The sequence below is a fragment of the Triplophysa dalaica genome, chromosome 4, assembly GCF_015846415.1.
Source record: "Triplophysa dalaica isolate WHDGS20190420 chromosome 4, ASM1584641v1, whole genome shotgun sequence".
Taxonomy (NCBI): Eukaryota; Metazoa; Chordata; class Actinopteri; order Cypriniformes; family Nemacheilidae; genus Triplophysa; species Triplophysa dalaica.
This window is the reverse complement of record NC_079545.1, coordinates 18,997,685-19,024,856: the sequence shown is the minus strand read 5'-3', so window position 1 is coordinate 19,024,856 and position 27,172 is coordinate 18,997,685. Positions and strand designations below refer to the sequence as shown.

General features: G+C 37.3%; 2 protein-coding genes across 6 annotated transcripts; one reads left to right on the top strand and one right to left on the bottom strand.

The window, feature by feature from the left end:
* Positions 1-1,068: 1,068 nt before the first annotated feature.
* Positions 1,069-24,382, bottom strand: ak8 (adenylate kinase 8). Of its 3 annotated transcripts, none has more exons than XM_056745590.1 (14): positions 24,353-24,382; positions 21,838-21,960; positions 21,662-21,746; positions 21,334-21,383; positions 20,305-20,415; positions 19,522-19,590; positions 15,738-15,819; positions 15,525-15,596; positions 14,484-14,687; positions 12,245-12,376; positions 11,801-11,890; positions 7,259-7,400; positions 2,126-2,206; positions 1,069-1,556 (listed from the first exon to the last, which is right to left on the bottom strand). In XM_056745590.1, the coding sequence occupies exons 1-14, from the start codon at positions 24,365-24,367 to the stop codon at positions 1,304-1,306; spliced, it is 1,509 nt and encodes a 502-aa protein (XP_056601568.1). In that variant the 5' UTR covers positions 24,368-24,382; the 3' UTR covers positions 1,069-1,303. The 3 variants fall into 3 exon arrangements, with proteins under 3 accessions (XP_056601568.1, XP_056601569.1, XP_056601570.1); XM_056745591.1 differs by lacking the exon at positions 24,353-24,382 and adding an exon at positions 22,192-22,261; XM_056745592.1 differs by lacking the exon at positions 24,353-24,382 and adding an exon at positions 22,121-22,205.
* On the top strand, positions 22,290-26,936 carry spaca9 (sperm acrosome associated 9). 3 transcript variants are annotated; one of them, XM_056745594.1, is made up of 5 exons: positions 22,290-22,389; positions 24,503-24,671; positions 24,846-25,048; positions 25,780-26,003; positions 26,637-26,936. In XM_056745594.1, the coding sequence occupies exons 2-5, from the start codon at positions 24,504-24,506 to the stop codon at positions 26,645-26,647; spliced, it is 606 nt and encodes a 201-aa protein (XP_056601572.1). In that variant the 5' UTR covers positions 22,290-22,389; position 24,503; the 3' UTR covers positions 26,648-26,936. The 3 variants fall into 3 exon arrangements, with proteins under 3 accessions (XP_056601572.1, XP_056601571.1, XP_056601574.1); XM_056745596.1 differs by having other exon boundaries at positions 22,291-22,389; positions 25,780-25,843; XM_056745593.1 differs by having other exon boundaries at positions 25,780-26,936.
* Positions 26,937-27,172: the final 236 nt, after the last annotated feature.

Below are 27,172 nucleotides of genomic sequence, written 5' to 3'. Positions count from 1 at the left end.
GTTTATAAATATGCACATGGTTACCTAGACGGAGGCTGTGCGAAGGAACATTGGCAAAATCTCCGTTAGATGATGTCGCGTCATAAGTCAGAACTGACAATAGAAATTGTAAATATGAGAAAGGCGTTTTTGTTGTATATATTATCTATGAGTTAGAATACCCTCACGGTTGTCTTAAATCTCAAAAGGTAACACCGTGTCCACACCAGACGTGAGAGGCACGACACGACAAAAGACATTAAAAACGCATTAGAACCCAATATAATTTCAGATTTTGTCTACACTGGGTGCGGCGCAGTGCGACGCAACAGACCCATTAAGAACAAGCAAGTTGTTATGTTGCATCCGGTCCAGTTCGATTAAGATACGGTGTAATAGTTTTCTTTACATGTTATTGTATTTGGTGGTGTTTCCTTGCCAATTATGAACTTTTATATATTTTGATGACCAGGTCTAACTGCCTTACTTACTCCATTATAGCATTTATTATTAGAAAATCCACAGCGCTTTTACATACATTCCAAAATGTTTACTGTACACATAAATATTATGATGTCCTAATATATAGGCTAAAGACTTAATAATAGTCTTGAATGTTTAAAGCATTACACGCTAACATAAGAAAGTCGCGAGGTGCTTGTTACACAAATAAAGTTTATCAAATGGACAAATGACTCTTATAGTATAATCATTGACAAAGACTCTGCCTTTTTATTCTAAGAAAAACAATAAAGATGTTCATGAGAAAATATTTGAGAATTGCACTTCAGAATATTCTTAAGAACGTCTTATAATTTATCTCAAGAAAGTGCTTATATTTGCTCTTAAGAACAGTTTTGTGAATCCGGCGTGATATGACAATATTTACAAGACAATTGTGCCCAGGGGCCTCTGAATTCTTAATCCGGGCCTGCTACTAAGCATCTTAGACATACAAGAATATTCCTGCTGGTCTAAAATGGACTTTTCAGTACGGCTTGCATAAAGCAACTGAAGCAAGACTAATACTGCTAAGGGTCTGGCCGATCTACTTTTCCCTGCTTTGTTTATTACACACATAGACAAGAATGATTATTGAAGAGGCAAACAGTTTAATGCTTTGAGTAATACTTAAAGCATGTTATTTATTTAAATATTAAAGCCACAAAACAAAGCTGACTTTGCAATTTATTATTAAGAAGCCCCGTGACACAAACAGGTTATTAAAACAGACAAGTACAACTGAACGATTAGATACTGTCTTGTTAAACATATTTACATATCAGTTTTTATTCATTGTTTAAAATGGATGGTCCCGTTAGCCCTAATATATTTCCCTGTTAGGCAGGACTTTTGGTAGTCGACCCACTAGCCTACACTCCAGGGACTCAAACACAGTGAAAGGGTCTTGGTCAGCGTTGATGCACACCGCTTGTGGGTAGAAGGCCTGAAGCCCCACTGCATTGCACCAATACTCCTTAACCCTCTTTAGCAGCTGAGCCTCTGAATCCAGTGGGTTAAAACACAGCCGGGCCTGGACCACTGGACTGGGTGCAGGCTTATATAGACTGTGGTACCTGCAGAGTTCAAATGCAATGTTACATTTTGTAGAACCAAAATGAATTTGTGGTCAGACTAAAAATCAATAAAAAAGTTCATCCCCAATTTTTTTTCTAATTAATTTTATTTATTTAGCGCTTTTTACAATGGTGCATTGTTTTAAATGAATACCTATTTTACAGAAAGAAAAAAAACTTTTTTGTCATTATTTACCTTACATACCTATGACAACAGATCATAGTGACCATGAGCTGCCACGCTCCAAAAATAAAATAAAAATGATAAAAGCACCATAAATTAGTGTTTGAGTTATTTTAAGACTTTTGGAGCTTGACAGCTGCGTCATTCTATGATTATAAGAATATAAATTACATGTACATAAAAACCAAATGGACATCTAACATAGCTTGGAGATACTCAATAGGAGTGAGTAAATAATGACAGAATTGTAATGATCTTGAATGATTATTATATAAGCACATTATGAGTGGTATGCATAAATAAATGATTTAAGATGCAGTATTACAAAAAAGGATAAAACTATTAGATGAAAATGATAAAAACTTTTTGTTGTGTACTTCCTCACCATTCTCCTGTCACAGGATCCACACCTCGAAGCTTGACTCTCTCTACTGCAATGTCATCCGTCAACTCCAGAAAGAATACCCTGGAGTAGAAAAAGGCAGCACATTTTGCTTTTCAACAGTATTACATGCTAAAGAAGCAACTTAAACTAAATGCATTTTGTTTGAGAAAGGCTTATAAATGTTTTAATATTCAAATCCCATAAAAAACTTCAATTGTCACAATGCCTGTTTAAATCAAAGGAGGTCATGCGAAAAGCACACCAATCCATTATTCCATTATATGTAGACTCCATCTAGCATTGAGAGAGGAATAATTATAATGCGTCGGTATTAAAACTAAATAAATTATGAAGAAAAATAATGGAAAACATGGATGGTCTCCTGGGCCGAGATAGGACTTCAAACACAGGAATGTTTGAGGGTCACTGCCTATTGTCCATTCTGATATTGCCCAGACACAAAGTGGGTTTAATGGTGTGGTCAGGTAGGCGTTCACGTGCCAGTCCAGTCCCAAATGATTTCATGCAAATCTCTAGAGGATTACAACCTCACAGCATCTTCCATAACATCTTCAGTTCCTGGTTGCCTAAAAGATTTTCCAGACACTCTTCAAACGTTTATCTTGAACTTTGATTGTAGTGTGGTGAAATTCTGGATCAGTTCAACCATGGGGAGAGAAGATCAGAAATCGTACAGTATGATGCCTTCTGCTGCACAAAAGGGATGGAAGGAAAAAATGGGAGAGAGGGATGTGAGTTGGTGCTTTTGATAAAATATTTAAATGCCTTTGTGTTCCTGGCTCTCAGTTCCACTGTGAAGCACTGGGCCCTCTGAAATGGACAAAGGGGACATGAAGCTTTAACCGACTCATACCCCATACTGAAAAAGGCGAGATGTTTGATCTGTTTAAGAGGCATGCTAAAACGCAAGCGTGTGTGCGTTTAACTCTAGACTTAATTATTTGAGGAAAAAAGCTTCTCTCAATGTTTAATGAATATTTGGCTTAAAAAAGAAATAGTAACTACTCTGCAAAGCTATTAGAATTAATATTTATGCTTCCTCATGAAATATTTATAAACGTGAAGGAGCAAAAGGATGGTGCGTTGTGTCTGAGGCGAGAGGATGGGGGTGCCGTGTTGTCTTTCTTCTTACCCCCCTTCTTTTTTGTGTGGGGGGGAGCGCTACGAGATGAATTGATTTACATTAGATATTTCTTACATGACAGCTTGAGATCCTCTAACAAATGAGTGACTAAAACACGGCGGATAACAAGAACTTGACAGTCCTCAGCTGCTACAGCTGATCCCAAACCGCTCTAGGAGCATCCCATCGTCGCTGTCTGCGCTCACTTGCATCTTTTCTTCTCATGGTATATGGTATGAGTAGATGGCGACCTATGACCCTTTTGTTCTTCAGTTTGCCCGCTCAGCTGCAGTGATCCAAGAAGGTCTCGGTACACCCGATCTCTCCCGGCCCTGGCTTTACCATCAACCCCTCTGCCTTCCTCTCTATCTCTCCAAATTAAGAAATGAATGAGGGAAAGATTCTTTACAGGTGGCCACGGCAATGTTTACCACTGATTAAATTGTAATGCTGGCCTTGCTGTATAATTAATAAGCTAATCTGAGGAAGTGTTGCTTGATTTGATGGAGAGCCGACACATGGAATACATTTAACTAATAGAGCAGGGTGCAGGTAGAAATCATAGAGAGAGAGAGAGAGACCAGGGCATGGATGAGAGCGGCCAATTGGGCCAAACTCTTAGATTACATGGCTAATTGCTCTTCTTTATCTACCAGTCACAGGTAAGCATGCATATTTCAGAGCTCCCAAAGACTCTGATTGTTTGTTAGCGTGTCAAGGCGGTAAGAGGTTGATGACTAGCCAAACTGGAGAGTAGTTAAAGGCTTGCAGGAGGGGTGGGAGAGAGACCAGTGAACTTGAAGAAGTAACAGCTGCAATTTAGTCAAAGAATCATCATGAGGGTTTTGGACATGGGTCTTCAGAGGAGTTCAGGTATTTTCTGCAACTCCTGATCTAATATCGTTCATAATATTTCTCTTGTAGTGCATAAACTAACAAGGTCAACACATACCTTGACTCAAGAGGTCTAAAGACACAGAGTAAAGTGAAAAATCTTGGTGTCATTTTAGAGTATGATCTTAGTTTCAGCAGTCATGTCAAAGCAATAAGGAAATCATCATACTTACCATCTCAGAAATATAGCCAGAATCCGATTTTTTTTCTTAAGACAAGTTTTGGAAAAACTAGTTAATGCTTTCATCACCAGCAGAGTGGATTAATGTAGTGGACACCTTACAGGACTTCCCAAAAAGATCATCAAACAAAAGCAGCTCATAGAACGCTGCTGCCACGGTTATGACCAGAATCAAAAAATCATATCACCCCAATCCTCAGGTCTCTACACTGGCGACTATTTACATTTAGAATCATTTTTTAAGTAGGCTATTATTAATTGTCTATAAAGCATTCAAAGGCCTAGGACCTAAATACATTTTAGATATGCTTCTGGAATATAAATCAAACAGACTTCTCGGATCATTAGGATCAAGACAGATAACAAGTGCTCCCTCAAAACAAGGCAAGTGAACGTTAAGCCATTATGCCACCCGTAGATGGAATCTGCTTCCAGAAAACATCAGATGCTCATCATCAGTATCCATTTTTAAATCCAGATTAAAAACACATTTGTTTAGCCATGCATTTACAACATGAGCACTGTGCTGGTTTACATCAACTGCACTTTTTTTTAATGATTTTATCCCTTTATATGTACACACATTTAAAAAAATCTGTTTTATTGTCTTTTAATTTCTAAAGTTGTATTTGTGATTTTATATAATTTGCATTTGAAAGATGTCTTATGCATTATGTATTCTATATTTTTTTGGTTAATCATTTTATGTAAAGCACTTTGAAATACCTTGTGTATGAAATGTGCTATATAAACAAACTTGCTTTGCTTTGCTTAATGCATAACAATAGATCATAGACTGATTTTCAGTGTTGGGTGAGGTAATGTAAATGCCTCCAATCAGCTATTTCAATCATAGCATGACCACAGTCGTATCTGCTTGAAAAGAGTAAGGTGGACATCTCTAAAATCGCTGGAAAAAAATGATCATTCCATATTTCCGATCAACAATTAAACTTGACATTAACTGTAACAAACTGTAACTTTTGTATCCAAAGCTTAAATTGTGCTGAAATAATTGTTGTTTTAGCTACTGTGCATGGAAACAGGTTGGTAAGCGCCTCAAGAGACTGTGAAGAACCTCGCCCCAGAAAATTGGCTCTTTTCTCTGGAAGGCGGAACTTTATTTCGGTAGAGTGGCCATATTGAGTGAAAAATTTACCAAGTTCAATCAAATTGGCTTTTTTAGTCATTTCAACATATCATTTTGTATGTTTCGTAACGTTAACTCACACAAATAAGTTGAAATTGTTTTTTTGTTACTTATTTTGATAAGTTCCAACTCACACTGCCCTAAATTTTCAATCAGAAATCAAGATGACAATTTGATTGAGCTTTGATAGAAAAGTTGCACTCTCAAAAATGCATCAAAACACAATAAAATACTGTTTTGTCAACACCATTTATAAGCTTAATAAGCTCACAAAAATCTACTGTACCAAAGCAGAGCTGGAAAAAGTATTTTACGTATTTACTCCCTAACTTTACAGATCAGTTTTAAAGATGTATCATGCACTTGCAGCAGTAGAGAACCCAGGGCAAAGGTATCAGCAATTATATGATGAGGGACGTTCATCAGCTAGCATCCTTTTTCCTTTCCTTCCTCTTTCATGGATCAAATAACATCATTTACATAACAAAAGAAAGCGCGACACTAGGTCAAACCGGAGTCCTGCACAAGCTGAAGCTTCCAAATCTTATAAGCAAGATTGACAAGACTATATAAATCAATAACATAAAGCCATGATCCGAAAAACAACCTGCCTCTTCAATGCGGAATTTTGTAGAGAACACGTGTTAAATTTAAATGATTATTTTACCCTTAAATACAGCTTAACGTGTGATTAAAGCTAGCTTTTAAAGCACTTTACCAGAGCACCACACAAAGTAACTGATCCCAAGTTTGTCAATAAAGGCTCAAATCTCCAGTGCCACCAGTAGAACATTGTCTTGGCACTTAAAACAGGCACCGATTCAAATGAGCTCTGTTAATGGAGCCCTTTCAGGAATTGGGTAAAAGGATCCAGCTAGTACAGTATGCCAACACTGCCGCACTCTGTCCCCTCTCCCTTCTGCCAGTGACACCTATTAAATGCTCATGCCCTGGCACAGCTCCAGACGGGGTTGACTTATTTATCCGCACTAAGCTTTGGTAACCAGAGAGCTGTTAATTAATAAAGCTGTCAGGTATACAGCGCCGCCATGGGCCGTCATCGGCCCATTGGAAACATGATCTCCACATTGTTTCAGGGCCAGGCTAACGGCGGTCTTTCAAATCAATTACACTAATGCTATGTAAATGAGGTCTCCTGCCATTAGCCCAAACAACGGGGGCTGTTAATGGAGGAAATAAGGCAGAAGCGCAGAGAGAAACCGACACCGCGGCTGCTTGTTGACATCTGTGATCGAATTGTAATACCAGAAAGCATATGAAATAAACTGTTTAGAGTTGAATGAAGCGTGCGGAATTGTGGCCCGGGGGAACTCGGGTGATCAAGCAGATGAGAGTGGTAATGTGCTGGTTTCCCTCATTCAGATCCACAACATGGCACAGATCTGCGTAGGCTCTTGTTTCTGTGTCAAAGGAGACAGAACTGGGACAAGGTTCGTTCACTGATGAGACACACACACGGAGGACAGGTTGTGTAATCTCAGTGCTATCTGATCCTTCTGGACAGTTGAGTTAAGGGTAATCTGAGTGGGCAATCTGAGCCGTATGGTTACACTCACTATTAAGGATAACCGAGGAGACACAAACCAAAAATAATAACCTGAGAGATTGACATATAAAGAATAGCCCTTGTGCTCCGTGTTGTTTTTCCTGCTCTGCTTCTGTGTACTGTGTATCTGACATAATGGCTGATCCATAAAGTGACACTAAGGAGTAGATGGAATAATTTATGGGTCCGTTATTCACCTGTTTGGTATGAAGTTGGACTCATGGAGTTTTTCTGCCTGGTCCACGTCATGAGGAAAGCCATGGAGCACCCAGCCTCGGGTGGTACAGTCAATCCTGCTCAGTCTCTCCGTAAGAATCTTCAGCACTATACTGGAGGGCACTGTCAGGATTAAAACAGATTGTTCTAGTAAGAAGTTGCATGTTTATTTTTTATATGCTAGAATTACAACAATGAAAACAATAGAGGAATGAAAATCTCATTAAGGCAAACTCTGAAATCTCAAATGTGTTGATGCAAGATACTGAGGCTCCAGAGATTCAACTTGTGGTGTCCTTTGAATGACACTCATCCTATATGCCGTCAACATGGTTTTCTGTGGGGATTACCACATGAGACGCACACAAACACACCTGCTTAGCATTTTGTTTGAAATACTGTATACGTTTTTCCCTGTAGGGTGTCAGATCACAGTGTTACACATCTAACGGACCTGAGAAAAATCTCTTTCATTTGTTTACTTCCTTCAAGATACTGAGCAAAGAAGACTTTATGGAAAGAAAAACAATACTGTGAACTTCCTGAAATATAAAACATTTAGATAACAGATTTAGATGCACTCGTGAAGATTTGTATTATATATGCAAGTAATTTTGGTGTAAATACAAATTAACAGATACTTTGATCTGATTAAAAATTACATAATGTTTCCGTCCTTCAAAAACCTATCACCAAATTTCATGATTTTAATTTCTTGCCATAAATTATTATTATTAGTCATTATTAGTCTTTATGTTGCCACTAGGTTTTGCAAATATCTAACCAATTAAAGTATTAAAAAGTGCTTGTGAACTTTGACAACACAGTATTTTATTCATCTAGCTGCAAGGTTGCGAATTGAAAACAGTGGCTCACTCCACCACTCACCCCTCTTTTTCAAAGCACACAGGACTAAGATGCCGTCATATTTTCGCTTCATTGCTAAGGGGGATAACGTATTTATGAAATGCGCTTTAAAAAGCAGTTTATCCATTTAGGGCTGGTGTAGAAACAACATGTTTCACGTAAGGAGACGTGCAGTGTATGTAGATAGCTCATTCTAAGGTAATGAAAACAAAACGTTTCATCATGTAAGGTCTTTATACACCTCTGAAAACAAAGTTATATATTATATTGCATTTCTGACAAAAGATCCTCAAAAAAATTACACATTGAATCTTTAAAAAGTATAATGTTTATTTTTCATTTTGAAAAATATCGAATTTGGACATCTGAGGTTTCAGAATGACAGCGACGATAAGCAAACCGGACACTACAATCTAACTCATCTAGAGTGTTTAATTCAGGTATGAGCAATAAGGCTCACCAAGTGAAAGAACAAAAACATAATCTTGCCGCATGATATCAGTGATCTCATCAACAGATCATTATCAAGGACGGGCCTTTTGTTTAGATCTGTACCAAATCAAGGCGGTTTGCTGAGGTGAGGTGATAAATAATTAGCTAGCATGGTGTTTTTTAAATTCATGGATGTACATTTTGTTTTTTGAGGATATTTCACGGGTCCATCTCAGAGTACAAAAGCCTTCGATGGCTGCCTGACAGGCAACATGAGTGAATTGTTTAAGGAGATGATGGCACCTCTTAAATCTGATAAAAAGCATGTTAGAGAAGTGTGGCGCTCGTGATGCTGAGGGAAAATTAACCGGAACGGCGGAGGACAAACAAATAATGAGGTGAATAAAAAAACACAACCGCATTCTTTAAGGAAAGAAAGCTGGCACCCAGGGGGGTCCCTGCAGCTGCTGAAAAATTAAAATTGACGATTTCAAACTGTCCGATTTCCACATCAAACGCCCGCAGCCTCATGCCTATCTTTGCAGCCCTGCTTCAAACATCAGGCAGCCTGGAGAGGGTTTCTGTTCTTTCACTCCTCTCCTCCTTTGCTTCGTATAAGAGTATTTTCTGGTTTCCTTAATAATCCGGCTTTCTAAATCCCAGAAGTACTGTACTGGTTACACAAGCTACCATCTCTCCATCGCCTAATTATACCCCTGTGAGGCCATTAATCAACTTGTAAATTATTTAGGCAAGCTCTCTGCCTCAAACCCTCACTGTCACTAAGATGGGGGAGAGCTAAGGAGGGGTGCGAGGAAAGAGAGAGGCACAGAAATCCCTCTCCCAGGATACCAAAGCCTTGTTCAACAAGGCAATGGAATACATGCTAACAAAACACATTGCATTTCCTATGCACACATTGCTTCTTCAACATGCAAGATACATTTTTTTAACAAAAGTTGGGTGTACCAGACAATGCGACATCTGATAAGGTAACATCCTCTTGCAATTATTTAGTACAGGTGTGTGTTTATATTGGGCATGGATAAAGCATAAAAAACGTAAATTCAGTTGAACATATTAAAAATGACAGATTCCAGGTTAAAAGTTGGCATGAAGCACAAATTGTGATGGTGTTTACTTCGGAATTGTGATGTATATCGCCAAAAGCGTCTGCCAAATGACTTAATATATCTAAGTGTAATGTCTTGACAAATGAGAATAAATATAGGGCGTGGCTTGATTTCAACCTTTGAGTTGAAATCTTTGGGGATTGTTGGAAGTTGGAAGCTTGGCCATTGGACAATCAGTATAGTCTTGCCTTTCAGGCAAAAACATCATGAAAAATAATGACCCAAACAAATGATAGCATGATATGACAATTAACATTGGCTCACATAATATATGTGACCCTGGATCACAAAACCAAGCGTAAGTAGCACGGGAACATTTTTTAGTAAAAGACAAAAATACATTGTATGGGTCAAATTGTTAAATTCTTTTATGCCAAAAATCACTTCACTTCACAAAGTTTTTTTTTGTGAGTCGATGGCTTGTTTTAGCACCTCTGATTAACAACTTCAAAGGCAATTTTCAGATTTTTTGTTTTTTGCTCCCTCAGATTCCATAGTTTTAAACTGTCGTCTTTCTGTCAGATATTGTCTTATCCTAACAACCCATACATCTATAGAAAGCTTAATTATACAGCTTTCAGATGACGCATCATTTGAAAACTTTACCCATAAGACTTTAGTTGTCCAGGGTCACATATGTGAGTTCCGTGTATAATAATTATTTATATATAATTATATATAGCTTTCCTGTAGTTCAGTGGTAATAGCATTGCGTTAACAATGCAAGGTTGTGGGTTCGATCCCAGGGGATTGCAAATACCTATGTAAAATGTATAGGATAAAGCAATGTAAGTCACTTAGGATAAAGGCGTCTGCCAAATGCCTGAATATAAATGTAAATATATAAATACACAAATGCATGTATAATTTTAAGAAATATATATATATATATATATATATTTATTTTATAGACATTGAAATGTTGCACAGAATTTAACAGTCATTTATCTGAGTGTTTTGCCACCCAGGAGGGCACAATCCGGCTTAGTAACGTCTATGCATGCCCTCTATAATACAGAGCAAATAAAGATCTAACTTACTAAAAACTTCAAAAATTGGCCATAGCCATGCGTTTAGCATTTGTTCAGACATTCAGACATTCAGACATCATAAAATCCTTATAATAAGAGACATTTTTTTTTTAACATAGGCTTAATATGAAGAAATGTGCATTGTCTATAAATAGTACTACAAATAAAGTTTAATTATAATTTTATCTCAGTAAGTCATGTCAGTAAATCTGTTGATACATTTAAAATATACTTAGTATGAAGTAAATGCATTTTAAATGAATTGTTTTTTTACTAGGGCATATAGGCAACGGAAGTTCGAATCTTGCGAGTCTTGGGTTTGTTTTCTCCCCATCATTTTATGACTTCTTTCCTCTTTTTTTCCAATTAAAATGATTCAACGTGTCAAAGAAAAAATGAAATGCATGCAATCAAAAACACACTTGCACACACACATGCTCGCTTACACTCAACGCTTCACGTCCCTCGTCGATCTTTATTAAAAAAATAAAAACTTGCTTAAGGCAAATGGCTTTGGCAGTAGCTGTGGTAAAGAAAGTGATTGGCAGTCTCAGAGGTTGAATACATGTCTGGGTGTGAGACTATATATCTATATATATTTACTTGGGATCTCTGAGGGAGTTACAACAGATAGGTGTTGAGCAGATACAGAGGGTGTAAGGTAGAAAGGGAATAATAATGTTAAGGATGAATTAAAGGTCACAGTGTCAAGACAAGACAACAAGACTTGAGTATTTCTGGTGTATTCGATCCAACAGTACTGGTTGTCTTACAGAAGATACAAAGGTTAGGGGTAGTTAGATTTGTGATTTTCTTCAGATTAGGGTTGATGTTAAAAAAGTAATAGAATCCAATTATGTATGCAGAAATTAACAAATTATAAGATAAACATTTTGACTATAGTTAGTATAAACGGATATTGATTTGAATATGGCTCAGTGTGTTTACTGACCAGACCGTCATGGCTGTAAGGGGTCCAATTATGTCAGAAGCAGTAAACAGAACGTTCTTTGTGATTGACCCATTTGGCAGGAGGTATAGGGGATATGAGGAGGCATACCTTGCTGTTTTGACTCCAGGTAGGGTTTAATGAGCTCCCCCATATGGTGTTCATCAGCTGACACAGCCTTCAGAAGTTCATCGCAACAAACTACAGTGACAGATAGAGAAAGAGATGTGACAAAGCAGAGAAAAATGCAGTTTACAATTTTAAATAAACAACTCTGAATAGACATTGTAAAATGTAACGTTAAAGGAATTGTTCATTTAAAAATAAATCTTTCGTGTTCTACAGAATAATTAAATTCATAAAGACATGAATTGACAAAAGGGTAAGAACAACAGTTTGCCGTTAAGAGTGCTGAAAGCCAAAGATAAAGAATATTGTTAAAAACAAAGAAGTGGATTCAAAGATTTCTGAATGACAATTTTATAGGTGACACAATTTTATAGGTGACACAACAATTAAAACTAACAGCAGTTTGAGAATTGAGGAGGAGCTTACTGTTGACGGTGCCATATTTCTGTGTAATAAGTTTGGCTTGAAGACTCTTCCCTGAACCCAGGGGTCCAAACAGAAGGATTCTGGGGGTGAAGGGCGCGGCAGAACGATGTCGAGAAAGAACGAAGTTCAGTGCTGCAGTGTAGACACAAAAAACACACATATATACATATATATATATATATATATATATATATATATATATAACAAATAGAAATAAACGAGAGCATCTCTATGTAAAGATAAAAAATTCTGAAGCATTTGTGCACTCGGGTCATTTCCTTTAACCTTACGATGATGGTTCAGTACTGTACACAATAAGAACGCACATATAGACTCTCTTAAATGTTTAATGAAGTAAGATAATAGAACACATTTGTGTGGCTGGTGACAGCCTCTTAAAGCCCATTCGCTCAGATCATAAACAGAGATTGTCACTAAAGCGAATATAAAGTCACTTGATTAATTAATCATTAGTCTTCCTTTCATGTCCACGGGGGCATTTGCTTGTAGGGTGACATCCACAACGAGGCCATCTGTTTGCAGTTGGGTTCACTCGAAACAATGCTGTTCGTCTCGAACCGACGCCGGGCCTCCTATCTAATGTGTGATGATTAACAACAGCCTAATCATAACTAATGAGACCCTCTCATCCAGCCTTTCATGCTGCTAATTGCTATACAACAACAGGATAAATGCTTAATATGCAAAACATGCTTATGCGCTAAAAGGCTAAGTCAAGGGGAAACTAGCGATGTAATAATCAAACCGCATGCTGAATTAGCGATAATCAAGATTTAAGATGACAGCCTTATTGCTTTTAGCGCCTCGGTCTGGGCTCATAAATGTTTTATAGCGGAGTTTATCGCAAATATTTATTTAATGCCCTTCGTTTAGATTTATCAAGACAATCAGGAGCAGTTAAGTAAAGATTACAGCATAATGGCGCTCTTTGCTAAATCTACAATTTACAAATCGAGCCAAAAAGCCATTAGGCTATGAGTCACTTTCTTAATAGGTACTCAAAGGAGCATTTTGACTTCAATACTAATGTGCCATGAAACCTAAATGAGCTTTCATTTCTCCCCAGATGAGCCAAACGCTTATGTGAAAGAAAACCTTTGGTGCTATGGGAGAGGAAATAACTGGAAATATCCTTTTGAAGGAAAGAAATTTGGATTTAAAGTTTAAAATTCTGTCTTTTAATCACCCTTTTATAATTTCAACAGTGTCTTTCTTTCTTTTGGAAAACACAAAAGAAGATATTTTGAAGAATTCGGTTAACTGGCCCCCATTCACCTGATTTTGTTTCCTCACAATAGAAGTGAATGGGGGCCATTGCTGATCGGCTACCAACATTCTTCAAAATATCTTTTTTTTCGTTCTGCAGAAGAAAGAAGGTCAAAAGTTTAAAATGACAAGAGAGTGAGTAAATTATGACGTTTTTTGGGTGAACTATCGCTTGAAAACTCTCTCAGTACATGATGACATGGCTTGAGCGAGCCATATATTGTCATGGTGACAGATGGAGGTTGGATTTTATAACATCTCTAAAATTCAGAATGTGTGGTCATAATTTACGTGTACATTAAATATGGACATTTATTAAAATAAAAATTGCTATACGAGTTTTGCGAAATGCCGTTAACCTGACTAATGCTGCATTCAAAGTGATGTACGCAAAGAGGAGTTTAAATATTCACCATCCAAGCTACCCTCATCTCGCAACTAAAGGAAGGGAAGTGACAAAATTATTTTGTCAAGTTGAGCGATATAATATTTAGACAGGTTGTATTCAGATGGCTTTAATGTAATTGGTGAAGACTGCTCATCCCTGCCTGGGTTCTCGTGGGATAGTCTGTGCCTGCAGAGCTGCCTGAGGCAACCTCCTCAACTGGAAGAGTGCCTGACAAGCAGGTCAATCACAGCCTCTGAATGCAACCAATGCACAGCTGACCTCCAGACAATAGGGGCGGTAGATCTCTGTCCACTAGAATTGTCAATGGGACACAGAAATGAGCAGGTGATGTTGGTAAGAATGCTTTGGGACAGTCTAACTGTATCTATAGCTGACCTTACCAGCCTAACCTGTACCACTGTGACACATTCTTTAGAGATACAACCTGTATCTTGGTTCATAAGGTTTGATTAAATTAGCACCCAAATGAAAAATCAATCTTGATGGTCTGACAAGAAGATTCTTAATCACTAAATTTATGGTGAAGAATGGTAGAGAGTTAACCTTGTGCAAAAACATCTACTAGGGGCTGGTCAGCGTTGATGGTCTTCAAGCAGTTCTGGTAGGTGAACTTCAGAGCGTGGGTTTCTGCATGGTACTTTTGGATTTTCTTGGCTATCGCATCAACGGGCAATACTGTCCTGGGTGTTTCTAAACGCTGGGCAACATCTGCACTCTCAGGCCATTTAAAGGTCACATGATACACATCTGAAGGACAAAAATGAAGGGGTGTTAAATGACTTATCACAATTAATCACATCAAGAATAAAATGTGTGTTTACATAATGTCTGTGTACTGTGCTCCTAATGCGTATTAATTTTGTACTGATTGACACATACACATCTGTATATTTAAGAAAATATAAAAATCAATAAACATTTAGATATTTAAATTATATATAGATATGCAAACATTTCCTAGATTCATTGGGGGATGAGATCTGTTTGGTTACTGACATTCTTCCAAATATCTTCCTTTGTGTTAAGCAGAACAAAGAAATTTACACAGGTTTGGAACAACCCGAGGGTGATCAAATGATGAGACAATTTTAATTTTTTGGGTGAACTTTCCCTTTAAAACATTAGTCAATGCATTTATGCATTAGCGAGACTAATATTGCATTCAAGTGGACAGGCAGTTTGTTTAGGGTTGGAGCTAAACTTAGAGACCCCTGGCCGAACGTAAAAATAAAATGAAGTTGAACTACTGCATAGGAAAACATCCTTCATAGCACTTATTTTGACAGTTAACACCAAAAAAAGATTCATAAACAGAGATCATAAATAAACAAGGAAATGGCAATTATTCGGAAACGGCACATCCACACTATCATAAATCTATAGGGAGCGCTGGGCTTTTGTTCATTACAGCTGGGCTTTCCAAAACCCTGAGGACATGCGGCCTGATTGGGATTCAGCAAACAGGTTGAGTGCTGTCAGGTTCCACGGATAATGAAATGCATTCTAACAAGGCTGTGTGTTGCATGCCTGTCTCGCAGTCCCACTCTGTGAACTAGCAAAGTGTAATGATCATACAGACATTACCTCCCGTGACAGGGTCTATTCTCTTGCCCGAGCTCCTTTCAATCAGGACGACATCGGGAGCTTCCAATATCACTGTGAGAAAGAGTTAAAGCAGAGTTTGACACATTCTCTGGAGAGAGATAGCGATTCAGTGAGGGATATTTGGCCAGTCTCCTTATCGAGTCCTGATTTTCACCCTCTTGTGAAAGAGTGTTTGGACAACATGCCACTAACCGACGTGTTCCGGTATGATGCCGGCTTCTTGTAGACATAGTGCCTCTTCTCGCGTCCTGGGAATGGCTTCCAGAAGCCAGCCCTGTAAATACGATGCATGTTTTGTATACAGATTCAAACACATATGTCCCCTGAGAAGATATGAACAAACAATGTACTTCAAACAATAATCCTGCTCCGCGGTGACATATAGTCCAGCTCTGGCGGTGATATAGATGAAACCTTGCACTTTTTCTTAAACAAACACTCACGCACAATTCTCTTGTTTACATTTCTATGAGCGCACTCCCAGTCGCTTTTCCCCACGGTCATCTACTGTCCTTAAATTGTTGTTTAAACTTGTTTTCATACAAGCAAAACAATCTCCTGCCTGGAAAAAAAGTAATAGGCTTTGAATGAATAATTTTATATGAATAATTCATATAAATTGCTGCCCTGTACGATTTTAAATAATGAATGTATAAATTGTTGTATGAATACGGAGTAAAGCCGGCCCATATGGGGTGTCATGCAGGGAGGCAAATGGAGGGTTAAATCCATAAAAACCTTGAAAATGTGCCTAATTCTCCAGCTCCTCTCCACACTTCTCACTTAGCAATAAAAATAACATAAGAAGAAAAGGAAGCGCATGCATATCATTCATTAGCTACAAATCCATAAAAAAGTCCTTCTCTAATAGTCTCCTAAATCCCAAGGCTTCCCGTGCAATGGTGCGGTAAAATAAAGAACAGTCAAAGAAACAGTCTCCCAAAAGTGCTTGTTAGGGGCCAACTTATTACTGCAGCGAATAATCTTAAAATAAATAAATATATGCAACAAACATTTATAGATCTAAGTATTATCAGAGGAGCTGTGGGGTTTTGCTGCCGAGCGTCTGGTGTCTGTTTGATATCAGCCTTTGTTTTTTCACGCTTTGATCTTTAACAGCAAACCTATCCTTTGCTTCACCTGATCTCGGCGCACAAGTTTCCTCCCACTTACTTTCCCATTAAGCATTTGATTGCCTCTGTGGCTGTGAAGCCAATGAGCAGGGCCTGATTCACAGTCTGTATTCAAGGCCTGTAGCCCAGAACCTAACAAGAATGAACATTGAGAAATCAGACCTTTAGAACTGTTCTAAGCACAGTCTGAAACGCTTATGTTTCCGGTTCGTAGGCCTACATTTAGGCATTTATCATAATTTTATCCAAAGCAGTTTAGCAAAGTTTTTTCCTAGATCTCAGTCTTCAGGTTGGTAAACATGGTAAACAGTGCAGCAGCTTTACAGCAAGTATAGGCTACCAATATGCACGCTTCTAGAAAACCATGGCTATAATATAAGTAATTATTTCATGGAGATAATACAAAGAAATATGTTGGAATAAAAAAATCACATCTGAAGAGGTTTGAGATCAATGGGAAAACTTAGGTAAGGTCCAAACCTGGATCAGTCACACAGGTTCTTTACACTTCTTTAACATTTCCAATACACATGCAAACTCACACACACATATATCCGAACAGAGCCCCACTGCGACCGGCTCCATTCCGTTTCATCCCGACATCAAAAGGGACCATGGGGCTGTAGCAGTGGGCTCACACAGAGACCCCAGGACCGGAACATCTGCAGTGAGGCCAGTTATCACAGGAGGGACATGCGTGGAACAGATGTCACCAGCCAGCCCAACAGCAGGCAGGGCAGGGGAGCAGAAGCGACGGCCCCTGACATGCCACTTACAGACCTCAACACAAACAGCTTCCCCACACAATACAGCAGTGAAGCAGATGCAAAATGTATTATTTAATCTTAATCACTTTATAAGTCTATACTTTAATTTATTTTTTTTATTATTCTTTTAGAATAGAACAGACATGACATTAACTTTACTCTTAGATTCATTAGGCCGTTAATATAATTTACATGGTGTACTGTAAGCACACTATATTTATAATTCACTCATATTTTTGATATTTAAATTCATTTTATAATTATAATTTCATAATGTCATCTTTATTAATCAGAGAACCACTATATAATTATATTAACTAAAAATACACAAAAAATCTGATATTTAACATATAAGCATATCCCTGTATCTACATATTTTGTGATTTTTATCTTTTGCCGTTAGTCACTCTTTTTGTTTGTCACTGGGGTCTTTAAAAATCTAACTAATATAAAGTATTAAACAATACTTGTCAACTTTAACAACACAGTAATTCATCAGTTAAAAAGTAAATTGTTTTGCCTTATCTTGAAAAATAGCCCATTTGAACACACCGTTTCAGAAGGCCAGTGATATGCTCCCAAAGATTGACTCAAAACAGATGTAAAATCTTCAATCTCCTCTAAACGTAATGACATTTTAGTTAAACCAACTTCTCTCAAAAAGTTTCAATTTCATTTCATTTGCAAACTATTCTTCAGATTCCTCCCTTCTGCCTGAAAATAGAATTACAGACGCATGCAAATTCAAACAGCATAACTTTATTTGGAAGCCTCATTAGGGATCTGTATGACTAAGACACGTGCCCCTGATCTTTCTCTATTTCTATCCTTCCTCTTTCCCCCCATGTATTTAGGGTCCACTTTTTCTTCCCGGCCTTGAAAGGCACTCATTAAATTGATATTTTACTTTATATCACCATTCATTGCCTCTGCTCCCCGTCTTCATTTTCCGTGTCTAAAGTTTTACAAACAGCGGCCTCATGAGAGCAAGACAGAGCGAAAGAAACAGAGAGAACGAAAGAATTAAGACAGCTTGAGAAGCAGTGACAGGCAGAGATGAACTAGATGACCTAGATTAGGCATGATTAACATTCAATGTTGCTTAATTTGGAAAAACAGGTAGATGAGCGCTCGCGCGCAGGCGTCGGTGGCAGGGCAATTATGTTTAGCTGTCTAGGCTCCGGTGCTAATGCGACGTGTCAATCATTCCCTCCTCTGGCCCATTTAAACACGCACGAAGCAGGAGACCGCGAGATGAAGGATCCTCGCGGCGAGCACGGATGCTTTGTCAGGTGTCTGAATCTACAGAGGAGCCTCAATCATCTGCTCATATGCAGATCAGTCAAACAGGAAAATAATTAAATAACCCGATAAATTCTATCGGACAGATTGCCCGAAGGGATAAACATCCATTACTAGATTAAAAAGAGCCGCTAATCACAAACTACTGAGATTAAAAGGTGAAATTTAAAGCATGACAAACGGAAAAAGTTTAGCGATGGGATTCTTGGCTAAATAAAGCCAATTGCGGAGTTTAGCGGGGAATAAAAGAAGATGTCGCTCGGAGTTGAATGATTTACATATTTCTCCGCGTGATTGCACTGCAGAAACTGACACTTCACAGAAAGCCTCGATCAGGGGGATCGGGATTGATTGTGTGATTTGATGGGGAGATGAAAGGTGGACTCAAAAAGGGTGTGAGATCTAAGAGGGTACGTGAAAGGACACCTCGGTGAGGCTCTTAAGCGGAATTAGTACTTAGATCGCATGCATCCGGCAGCCGGTGAGGGGCCTGCTGATGAAAGCTTCTCAAGGAACTCTCACCAGCAGTCAGAGGAAGACTTACATTTCCCTCAGACCCTTCTCAGCATTCCACAAGGGAGGCAGAGAAACATACCCCTAATTATTTATCAGGGTGTGTAAATAAAAAACTAAACAAACAAAAACAATGCATTATTTGGGAATCCTGCTTGTCAAAAGAAATGTATGCAGTCAAAATGAGGGGAACGCATGTGAATTTGTTGTTTTGCATCAACATTTCAGACATTGAAAATAGGCTAGGAAAGTAAATCTTACCCGTCCAAGACAATCATTTTTTGATAGGCGTTGCTGAATCAACTGGATCCAAAGGTCTTTCGGGATCTCCTATTAGACCAATATCACCAACAATCAGAAAAAAGTCACATTAAAATAAATAAAAAACTCGAAAAATATTTGCAACCAATCAGATGGTCAAGAACATACGTGAATGATAAACAGAACATACTTAACACAAACACAAAATGGAACATTTTGGTTCACCAGAAAACAATCCAGTTTTTCTAATAAAAATACATTCCAAATCTGCTATTGATCATCTCCATATTGATGACATCCCCACAGCTTTCATCTCACTCTCCTTTGTGAGTTTTGTGAAAATGATAATAATTGGAATCTTTTGGATCGTTCTATTTTAAACTCAAGGCCATGGAAAGTTTAAGTGAGAGGATAATTAAAATAATTAAACCATTGGGAGAGACTTTTTCTAAGCAGATCTTTCTCTTTTCTTCTTCTAATTCTCTTCAACCCTCTTGTTTTATCCCATAACAAGCCTGCACTCCATTTGCATGATCAGACTTCAGAAAAAATCAGTTGTATGTCTTTACAATTCCATAGAGACAGCAATTACTTGCATCTACAGACTGTAGCAAACACTGATGGCTTTAACTTTTCAACATGAAAAATTAATGCGATGAAGACATTTCAGAATACTATTTTCTGTAAGATACCTTGCAATTAATAACATGTTGTGCACACATTTCAGATGGAAAAAATTATTACAAAAATCTATGGTAAGGGAGAGAGTAAAAGATATCCCACCTGTTTTTTCTCTTGGTACTGCTGTGCAGCTCGGGTAAGGTCAGTGTTGTCCTTCAAGATATTGCTACGGGTTATGTGAATAGCCTGTGTACGCTCACAGATCTTTTTAGCCTGCGGCAAGACAAAAGATGACAATTTTAAACAGCATATGAAATGTAGAAACACTGACAGACTCAGATCTAAATACTCTGAGGAATAAGGGAGGTACATGCTGTGCTACTGTATAAAACAGGAGTACAGTAAAAGTGACTGAAGTTGCATGCCACCTCTAATGTCTGACACCATAACTTTTCATTACCTGGAAGTCATTGAAATAGTAGTTTCAAACAAAGATGCAAAATAAATAAATACAGGGCAGAATTATGTTAGCTCAGTGTATATATTTTAAAGAAGGATTAGTTTTAGAAGTTAATTTCTGTAAGTCTTTATTATAACATGTTTAAAATAAAATATTCTTATTTAGCAAACATTGCATTTAGTAAACATTGTCATTGAAAGAAAACATGCCCCGTGGTATAAATGTTACAATGTAAACATTACTTTAATCTTACTATTTGATTTTAAGCTAATTTTAAAATGAAAAGTAAATTGGAAAATTAAAACGTTAACATTCAAAAACAAACAAACAAAAACATTGTTTTATTCAACATATGTTGCAACTAATAATTATGTTTACTTATGTTTACTTGTTTACTGAAGAGCTATCACAAAAATGAAGATATACTTTTTTTGTCGAATATTTTTTATATATATTTTGTAAATTTAGAGGTTTGAAAGCAATCAATAAAAATATACAAAACCACAGCCAGATTGTACGTTAGAGATGCTCCTCTGTGCTGAATTATTAGCAAGGAATACAACATGTAATGCACTGGATAGTATAAGTGTGTCTCACTCAAAAAGGTGCTAAATGTCACTTAAGGAGGCGTAAACAAAAGAAAAAGACAATACACTTTACCAGTTCAATTTTATTTTCGTGTCAACAAAACTTAAATTAAATTATCTAAATAAATTAAACAATAAACTTACAATGGTTCTTTTTCCAGATGCTGGAGGACCTATCAAAATTATTCTTGGCACTGAAACAGAAATATTTGTTATCATAAATGAGCTGACCCCAATCCATTAATAATGCAAGGTGACGGGTAATTTGATGAAACATTTTTGTCTGGCAGTGAATTAAGACTGCTATTCTGTACCAATAAAAATGCTTTTTTATTGAAGCAGTTCTGATACTGTGTGTGCATCCGCTACTGCATTCGCAGCATATAATGTAGGACAGCGCCATCTACCGGTAACAACAATAAATTACTTCTGTAATGTTTTGTTGCTAAACATGTGTTTGCAAAATTCTTACCATGGACATTGTCTCTCTTCAGGACATTAATCAGGTATTGAATCGGGTCCTCTGGTTTGTGCACCACCAGATTTTTCACAAGAGTCTACAAATATATGTATGTTTACATTTAATAAATTGAAATTGCTTCAGTTATCTCCTAGCCTACTAAACATTACCAAGTAAAGGTCCTATACCTGGATCAGCTCGAATATGTCATGTTTCTCTGCGTAAATGGCCATCTCAGGGGGGATTCTGAGGCGGCTTACTCTTGCTTCCATCTCTGCAGGACAACACGGCCGTGGGAGCTCCCCAAAAACCTGGGAATCCATAACAAACAAACGATTTAGGAGAAAGACAAAGCATGCACTAACTTATTGTCTTTTGAAATTAAATTAAACAAATGTTATAGCGGTGTAATAGTATGTGTGGATAAAAATGATAATGTCGTCCTTTTAAAACATATTTTTTCTGAGTGACCTTTTCAACACTAAATCAGATGTGACAGAAATTGTTGTCGGAAATTTACGATGAGAAATCATTGATGTTACCTATTGATGTTTTCTGGCGCACACATTTGTTGTTGTTTGTTGTCAGTGGTAACGCGTGACGTAGATCAACATGTGTCTTTCCATTTTTTTTAACCTGCTTGGTCTTGTTGCCAAGCAACCTACAAATTCAACGGAAAAGTGGACGCATTGTAGCAACTCTACAGATATTTGATAGCAGCAGGGTGCGAATCAATACAGGTATATTAAATCACATGTAAATTTTAATATTCTAAATTATCATCATCAACAATGAACATGACTTTGTTTTTATATTCGGTAGTAAGTGCTGCTTTGTATTAAAAACGGTGTTCGTGTATTTTTCGGACTTCGGAATTTTAATATTTAAAACACTTTACTTTTAAAGCTGTCCAATGACGTATAATGTTATATCTTGTGTGAGAGTCAGGGGCGTTGCTGGACCTAAAGATCAACAACTGGGGCACAAGCCCTCCATTACATTTTCTATCACTTGCGACATAAGGCACTATACAAACATCCCTTAATTGCTAAAATTACTATTCCTACAGTTTAACAATACTAGTAGGGAATGTAAACATTTATGTATTTAAAAACATTTAGCTAAGAATCTTCAACGTACATAAAACTTTATTAACATGTTTGCATGCACTGTATGGAAACAATGAAAGAAGGTCTTCTTGCACATCTGCATTCATTACACAATATGAATTGTGTTCCTTGTTTTTTTTTACATTTTGAAGTTTCGCATCAGAAACGAGTGTTGGAAACGCTAAATTTCGATTTAAAAACAATTACGCTCGCTTAAGGAGTTTTTTCATTTGGGCCAAAAATTATGAATAAAAGTTACAAAAAAAAATGCGAATAATCAGTAGCCCTATTGATCTTGGACACAGCAGGGATGTTGTTATGGTCCTTCTTAAATGCTTAAATGCCCAATGACTTCCCAAACAGCAGGCATAAAAAAGCACCGCATTTATTGTGTTTCGTAATCGTCTGCTTGCACAGGTATTATATATTTAAATGATTATATTCAGTCTCTTACTTTTCATTCTGATATTAAGTGAAAGTGTATGAGGAACACACCAAACACACAACGTTCGCTTAACGTTAATTTTTGGTTCCCAGAACGTCATATAGGAACCAGGAACCATAACGCTCTATTTTCCTGGAGAACCAAAAACGGACCTTAAAGAATATCGTTCTGGGAACCAAAAACTAACGTTAGGGCAACGTTAAGTGACGGTTGACTAGTTGGATGGAAACGGTGCTTATTCGCAAATGTTTAATGCGATTTTCCAATTTTACGCATAAACTAAATTTGCAACTTTGGATGGAAACCCTCCTAATGATAACAATGAATAAAACATGTTTTCAAGAACTTACAATTACAATATTTCAAGAAACCAGTCGTTTTATGGCTCCAAGATAGAGACCATTTATGTGACCCTGGACAACAAGACCAGCCTTATGGGTACATTTTTCGAAATTGAGATTTTTACATAATGAATAAACAAGCTTTCTGTTGATGTACGAGTTGTTAGAATATGATAATATCTGGTTGAAATACAACCGTTTAAAACTCAGGAATCTGAGGGTGCAAAAAATCCAAATATTGAGAAAACGGCCTTTAAAGTTGTTAATCAGGGGCAATGTGGCAGGCCATCCAGTCACAAAAATAAAGTTTTTATATACTTATATAAATTTACAAAGTATCTTAATGGAACATGATCTTTACTTAATATCCTAATGATTTGTGGCATAAAATATTTTTTTTACAATTTTGACCCATACAATGTATTTTTGTCTTTTACTAAAAATGTTCCCTTGTTACTTAAGACTGGTTTTGTGTTGCAGGGTCACATGTTATCTTGAAAAAAAGTATATATTAAAACAATATTTACTGGTTTAACAGCCAAGTTCAAACAAAGCTGGTAATTGTTTTGAACAAAATGTAGGTTCACTAAAATGTGCACTAAACTTCACTTCCTACAGCACAGTTATATCAGCCTACTGCCAACTTTTATGTAATGTCCTAAACTAGAGCTGGTCAATTGAAGTAGCCCACATAATCACAAATGTTTTCTAAGCAACCATGCAGTTTTACAGACTTGACAAACATGAGACATTTTCCTCTAATATCTGGGACCTAGGGGTGTACAGACGTTTGTTTATCAAGTCTTACCTCACTCAAACTCATCAAGGAAACACACAGACGTGCTAATTTTGCCGCAATTATCAATGTATACAATAACACTGACAAATAGTCTAAACGGAGGTCTAGCGACGCCCCTGGTGAAAGTGCTTTATTACTGATCTAATGTTTGTACAACAGGATGAGTAGCCCTACTATAACCAATTTGAGGGACGTAAGAGAGCAACTGCTCTCCATTGACCAAAAGTATGAGCGTCTCAAACAGCAGCAGTTTATATTTATCACAGCTCTTGAGAGGTCGAGAGAACATGCCAGAGACAAAACTGAGCCTGTCTCCTCGGTGTCACAGGTCAGAATTTTTAATCAATTTACATGGTATGAACCACACTTACTGTAGATTAAAATTGCTGTTTATAATGACAAACAGTATATTGTACATTCTTAATAAAATTACTGTGTGTATTATGTTACTGGGTGTAATTACACTGTCCAATTTTAATGTCTAATGTGATTTTACCTGTAGGTACAAAAGTACAAGAACCAAGACTGCAGCAATTCCACAGACAGATGCATCATCTCACTCTTTTTGGAAATAATGGCTGATCTTGAGGTTGTTCTGAGACTTCTAGAATCCTCATTGTCAAACCGAAACCCTTCCTGTGAGGGCTTAGATACCTGCAGGGAGCTCCTGAACCCCAACACTAACATCAGCCAGCTAAGAGTACAGTTAAGTGAAAAGTTACAGTACAAGTATTGAATCAAGAATTTCAGGTAGCACTTTATTTAACAGCCCTGTTCAACGTATAACTTACTAACCCTAACCTAATTGGTAAGTATTAGGCGGTTAAAGGGATATTTCACCCCAAAAAAATAATTCTGTCATGAATTACTCTCGAGTGGTTCTAAACCTGTATATATTTCTTTGTTTGGTTGAACACAAAGAATGATATTTGGACGAATGCTTGTAACCAAACAGTTGTTGGACCCCGTTGACTACCCGAATAAGAAAAAGGACAATGGTAGTCAAAAGTGCCCCAGAACTGTTTGCTGTCCTAAATAATATCTTCAAAATATCACAAAATATATCTTTTTGAGTTTAACAGAACAAAAAAATTATAAAGTATGTTTTCCTACTATGGTAGCTAATGGAGTCAAAGAACGGTTTGGTTACAAGCATTCTTCTAAATATCTTTGTGTCATCAGATCCAAGACCGATTTGGAACAATGGAAGGTCAGTAAATTATGGCAGAATTTGTATCTTTGGGGTAATATAAGTGCACTGAAGTTGTAAATACTGTAAAATATTGACATTGAATTTCATTGCATTAAACTGCAATATTAAACCTATTAAATAGTATTAAAGAGGGTAACATGAAGCACATAGATCATCAAAACATGAATTACAGCCACATTTCTTTCCCAATCTCTCAATGGTGTTCTGTTTTCCCGAATAACAGCTACCCGCACAATGAGATCAATCGCCTGAGCTGTGATGAAGCAAGAAATTTCTATGGTGGAATTGTGAGTGTGATTCCACTGGCTCTCGACCATCTCACCTCCAGCTTTAAAAAGGCCACTCAATCTCCAACTTCCACAACCGGAAAAACATCACCTCAGCAAACAGAGTCTGAGAAACCAGGCACTTCTGCTGACCTTGACAAGAGTACCAGTAATAACTCAAGTAAAGTATATACAAAAGGCACAGGTGGCTGGCATGCAGGAAAACCGGCCTGGAAGCCACCAGGCAATACAAGGAGATAATATCTTGCTTTAATAGCTTCATGACAAAAACAGTATTGATTTGTTTGAGTATTTGTTTAAGTATTACAAAATGTACAATTACTATTTTATAACTGATGAGAATATGACAAAGATTTGCAAAACATATATTTTATTTTTGTTGATCATAGCTTAACAAGGAGAACAGCGCTCTCAGGTTTTTTTTTTCTTGAATTCAAAACAGTATTTCTAAACAGACTCCCTGGTCACCTGTTACACAAGTCATCCTTCAACTTACTGTACCGTAATTCAGATAACTTTTGATAAAGCAAGAGACAGGCATCCTGTTCCGTGCAGTAAGGCATTTTGTGAAATGACAATGTTTGAGCTTTTGGTTAAAAAGAAAAGAGAAAAATAGCAGTGATTTCCATATATTTCAATGATCATTGTAACCCACCTCACCCAGTTGGCAGGCTTAAGATCCCTGCACTTAACACAAACCCTCGGGCGAGTTTTTATAAAGAATCAAGTCTTATGCTCGGCTAGTGTTCCGCAAACAAGCTGCAGCCTACTATATTAAACCTTTTCTTTACAGATGGGGTCTGACCTTTGTAACACCGAGACAGAAGAAAATACAGAGGCAAGCTTTATAGAGAACTGAAGAGTTTAGTGTCAACGTATAGCAGCGGCTGCATTTTCATGCTATTGACACAAGGGCAATCAACCTTTAGACAAACCAGAATTTTCGAATTCCTTGATCACCAGCAACAGCTCAAGTCTCAACAGCACAAATGCATTAAATGCACCTACAGCAGCGTAACCTGTTTTCTGTAAGGCTCTGACAGTTTTGCAAAACAGCAAAAAATAAATCTGCTTTTCCCCATTGCCAATCATACCACAAATCTGGCATGAAGTGTGTTGTTTAGAATTATTGCACTGGTTACCTGCCGGGCTCTAGAATCCCAGCAGGGAGATAATGAATAAAAATAAAAACTATTCCTACAACTACAACACAACGCTTGCTCACTCATATTCTCTTTAGGGAAAGCACAAAAAGCACATATGGCTTGCCATAGCGATGAACGACGTGTGATTTCGACTTCTTTCTTGCCTACACAGCTTCTTTTTGCT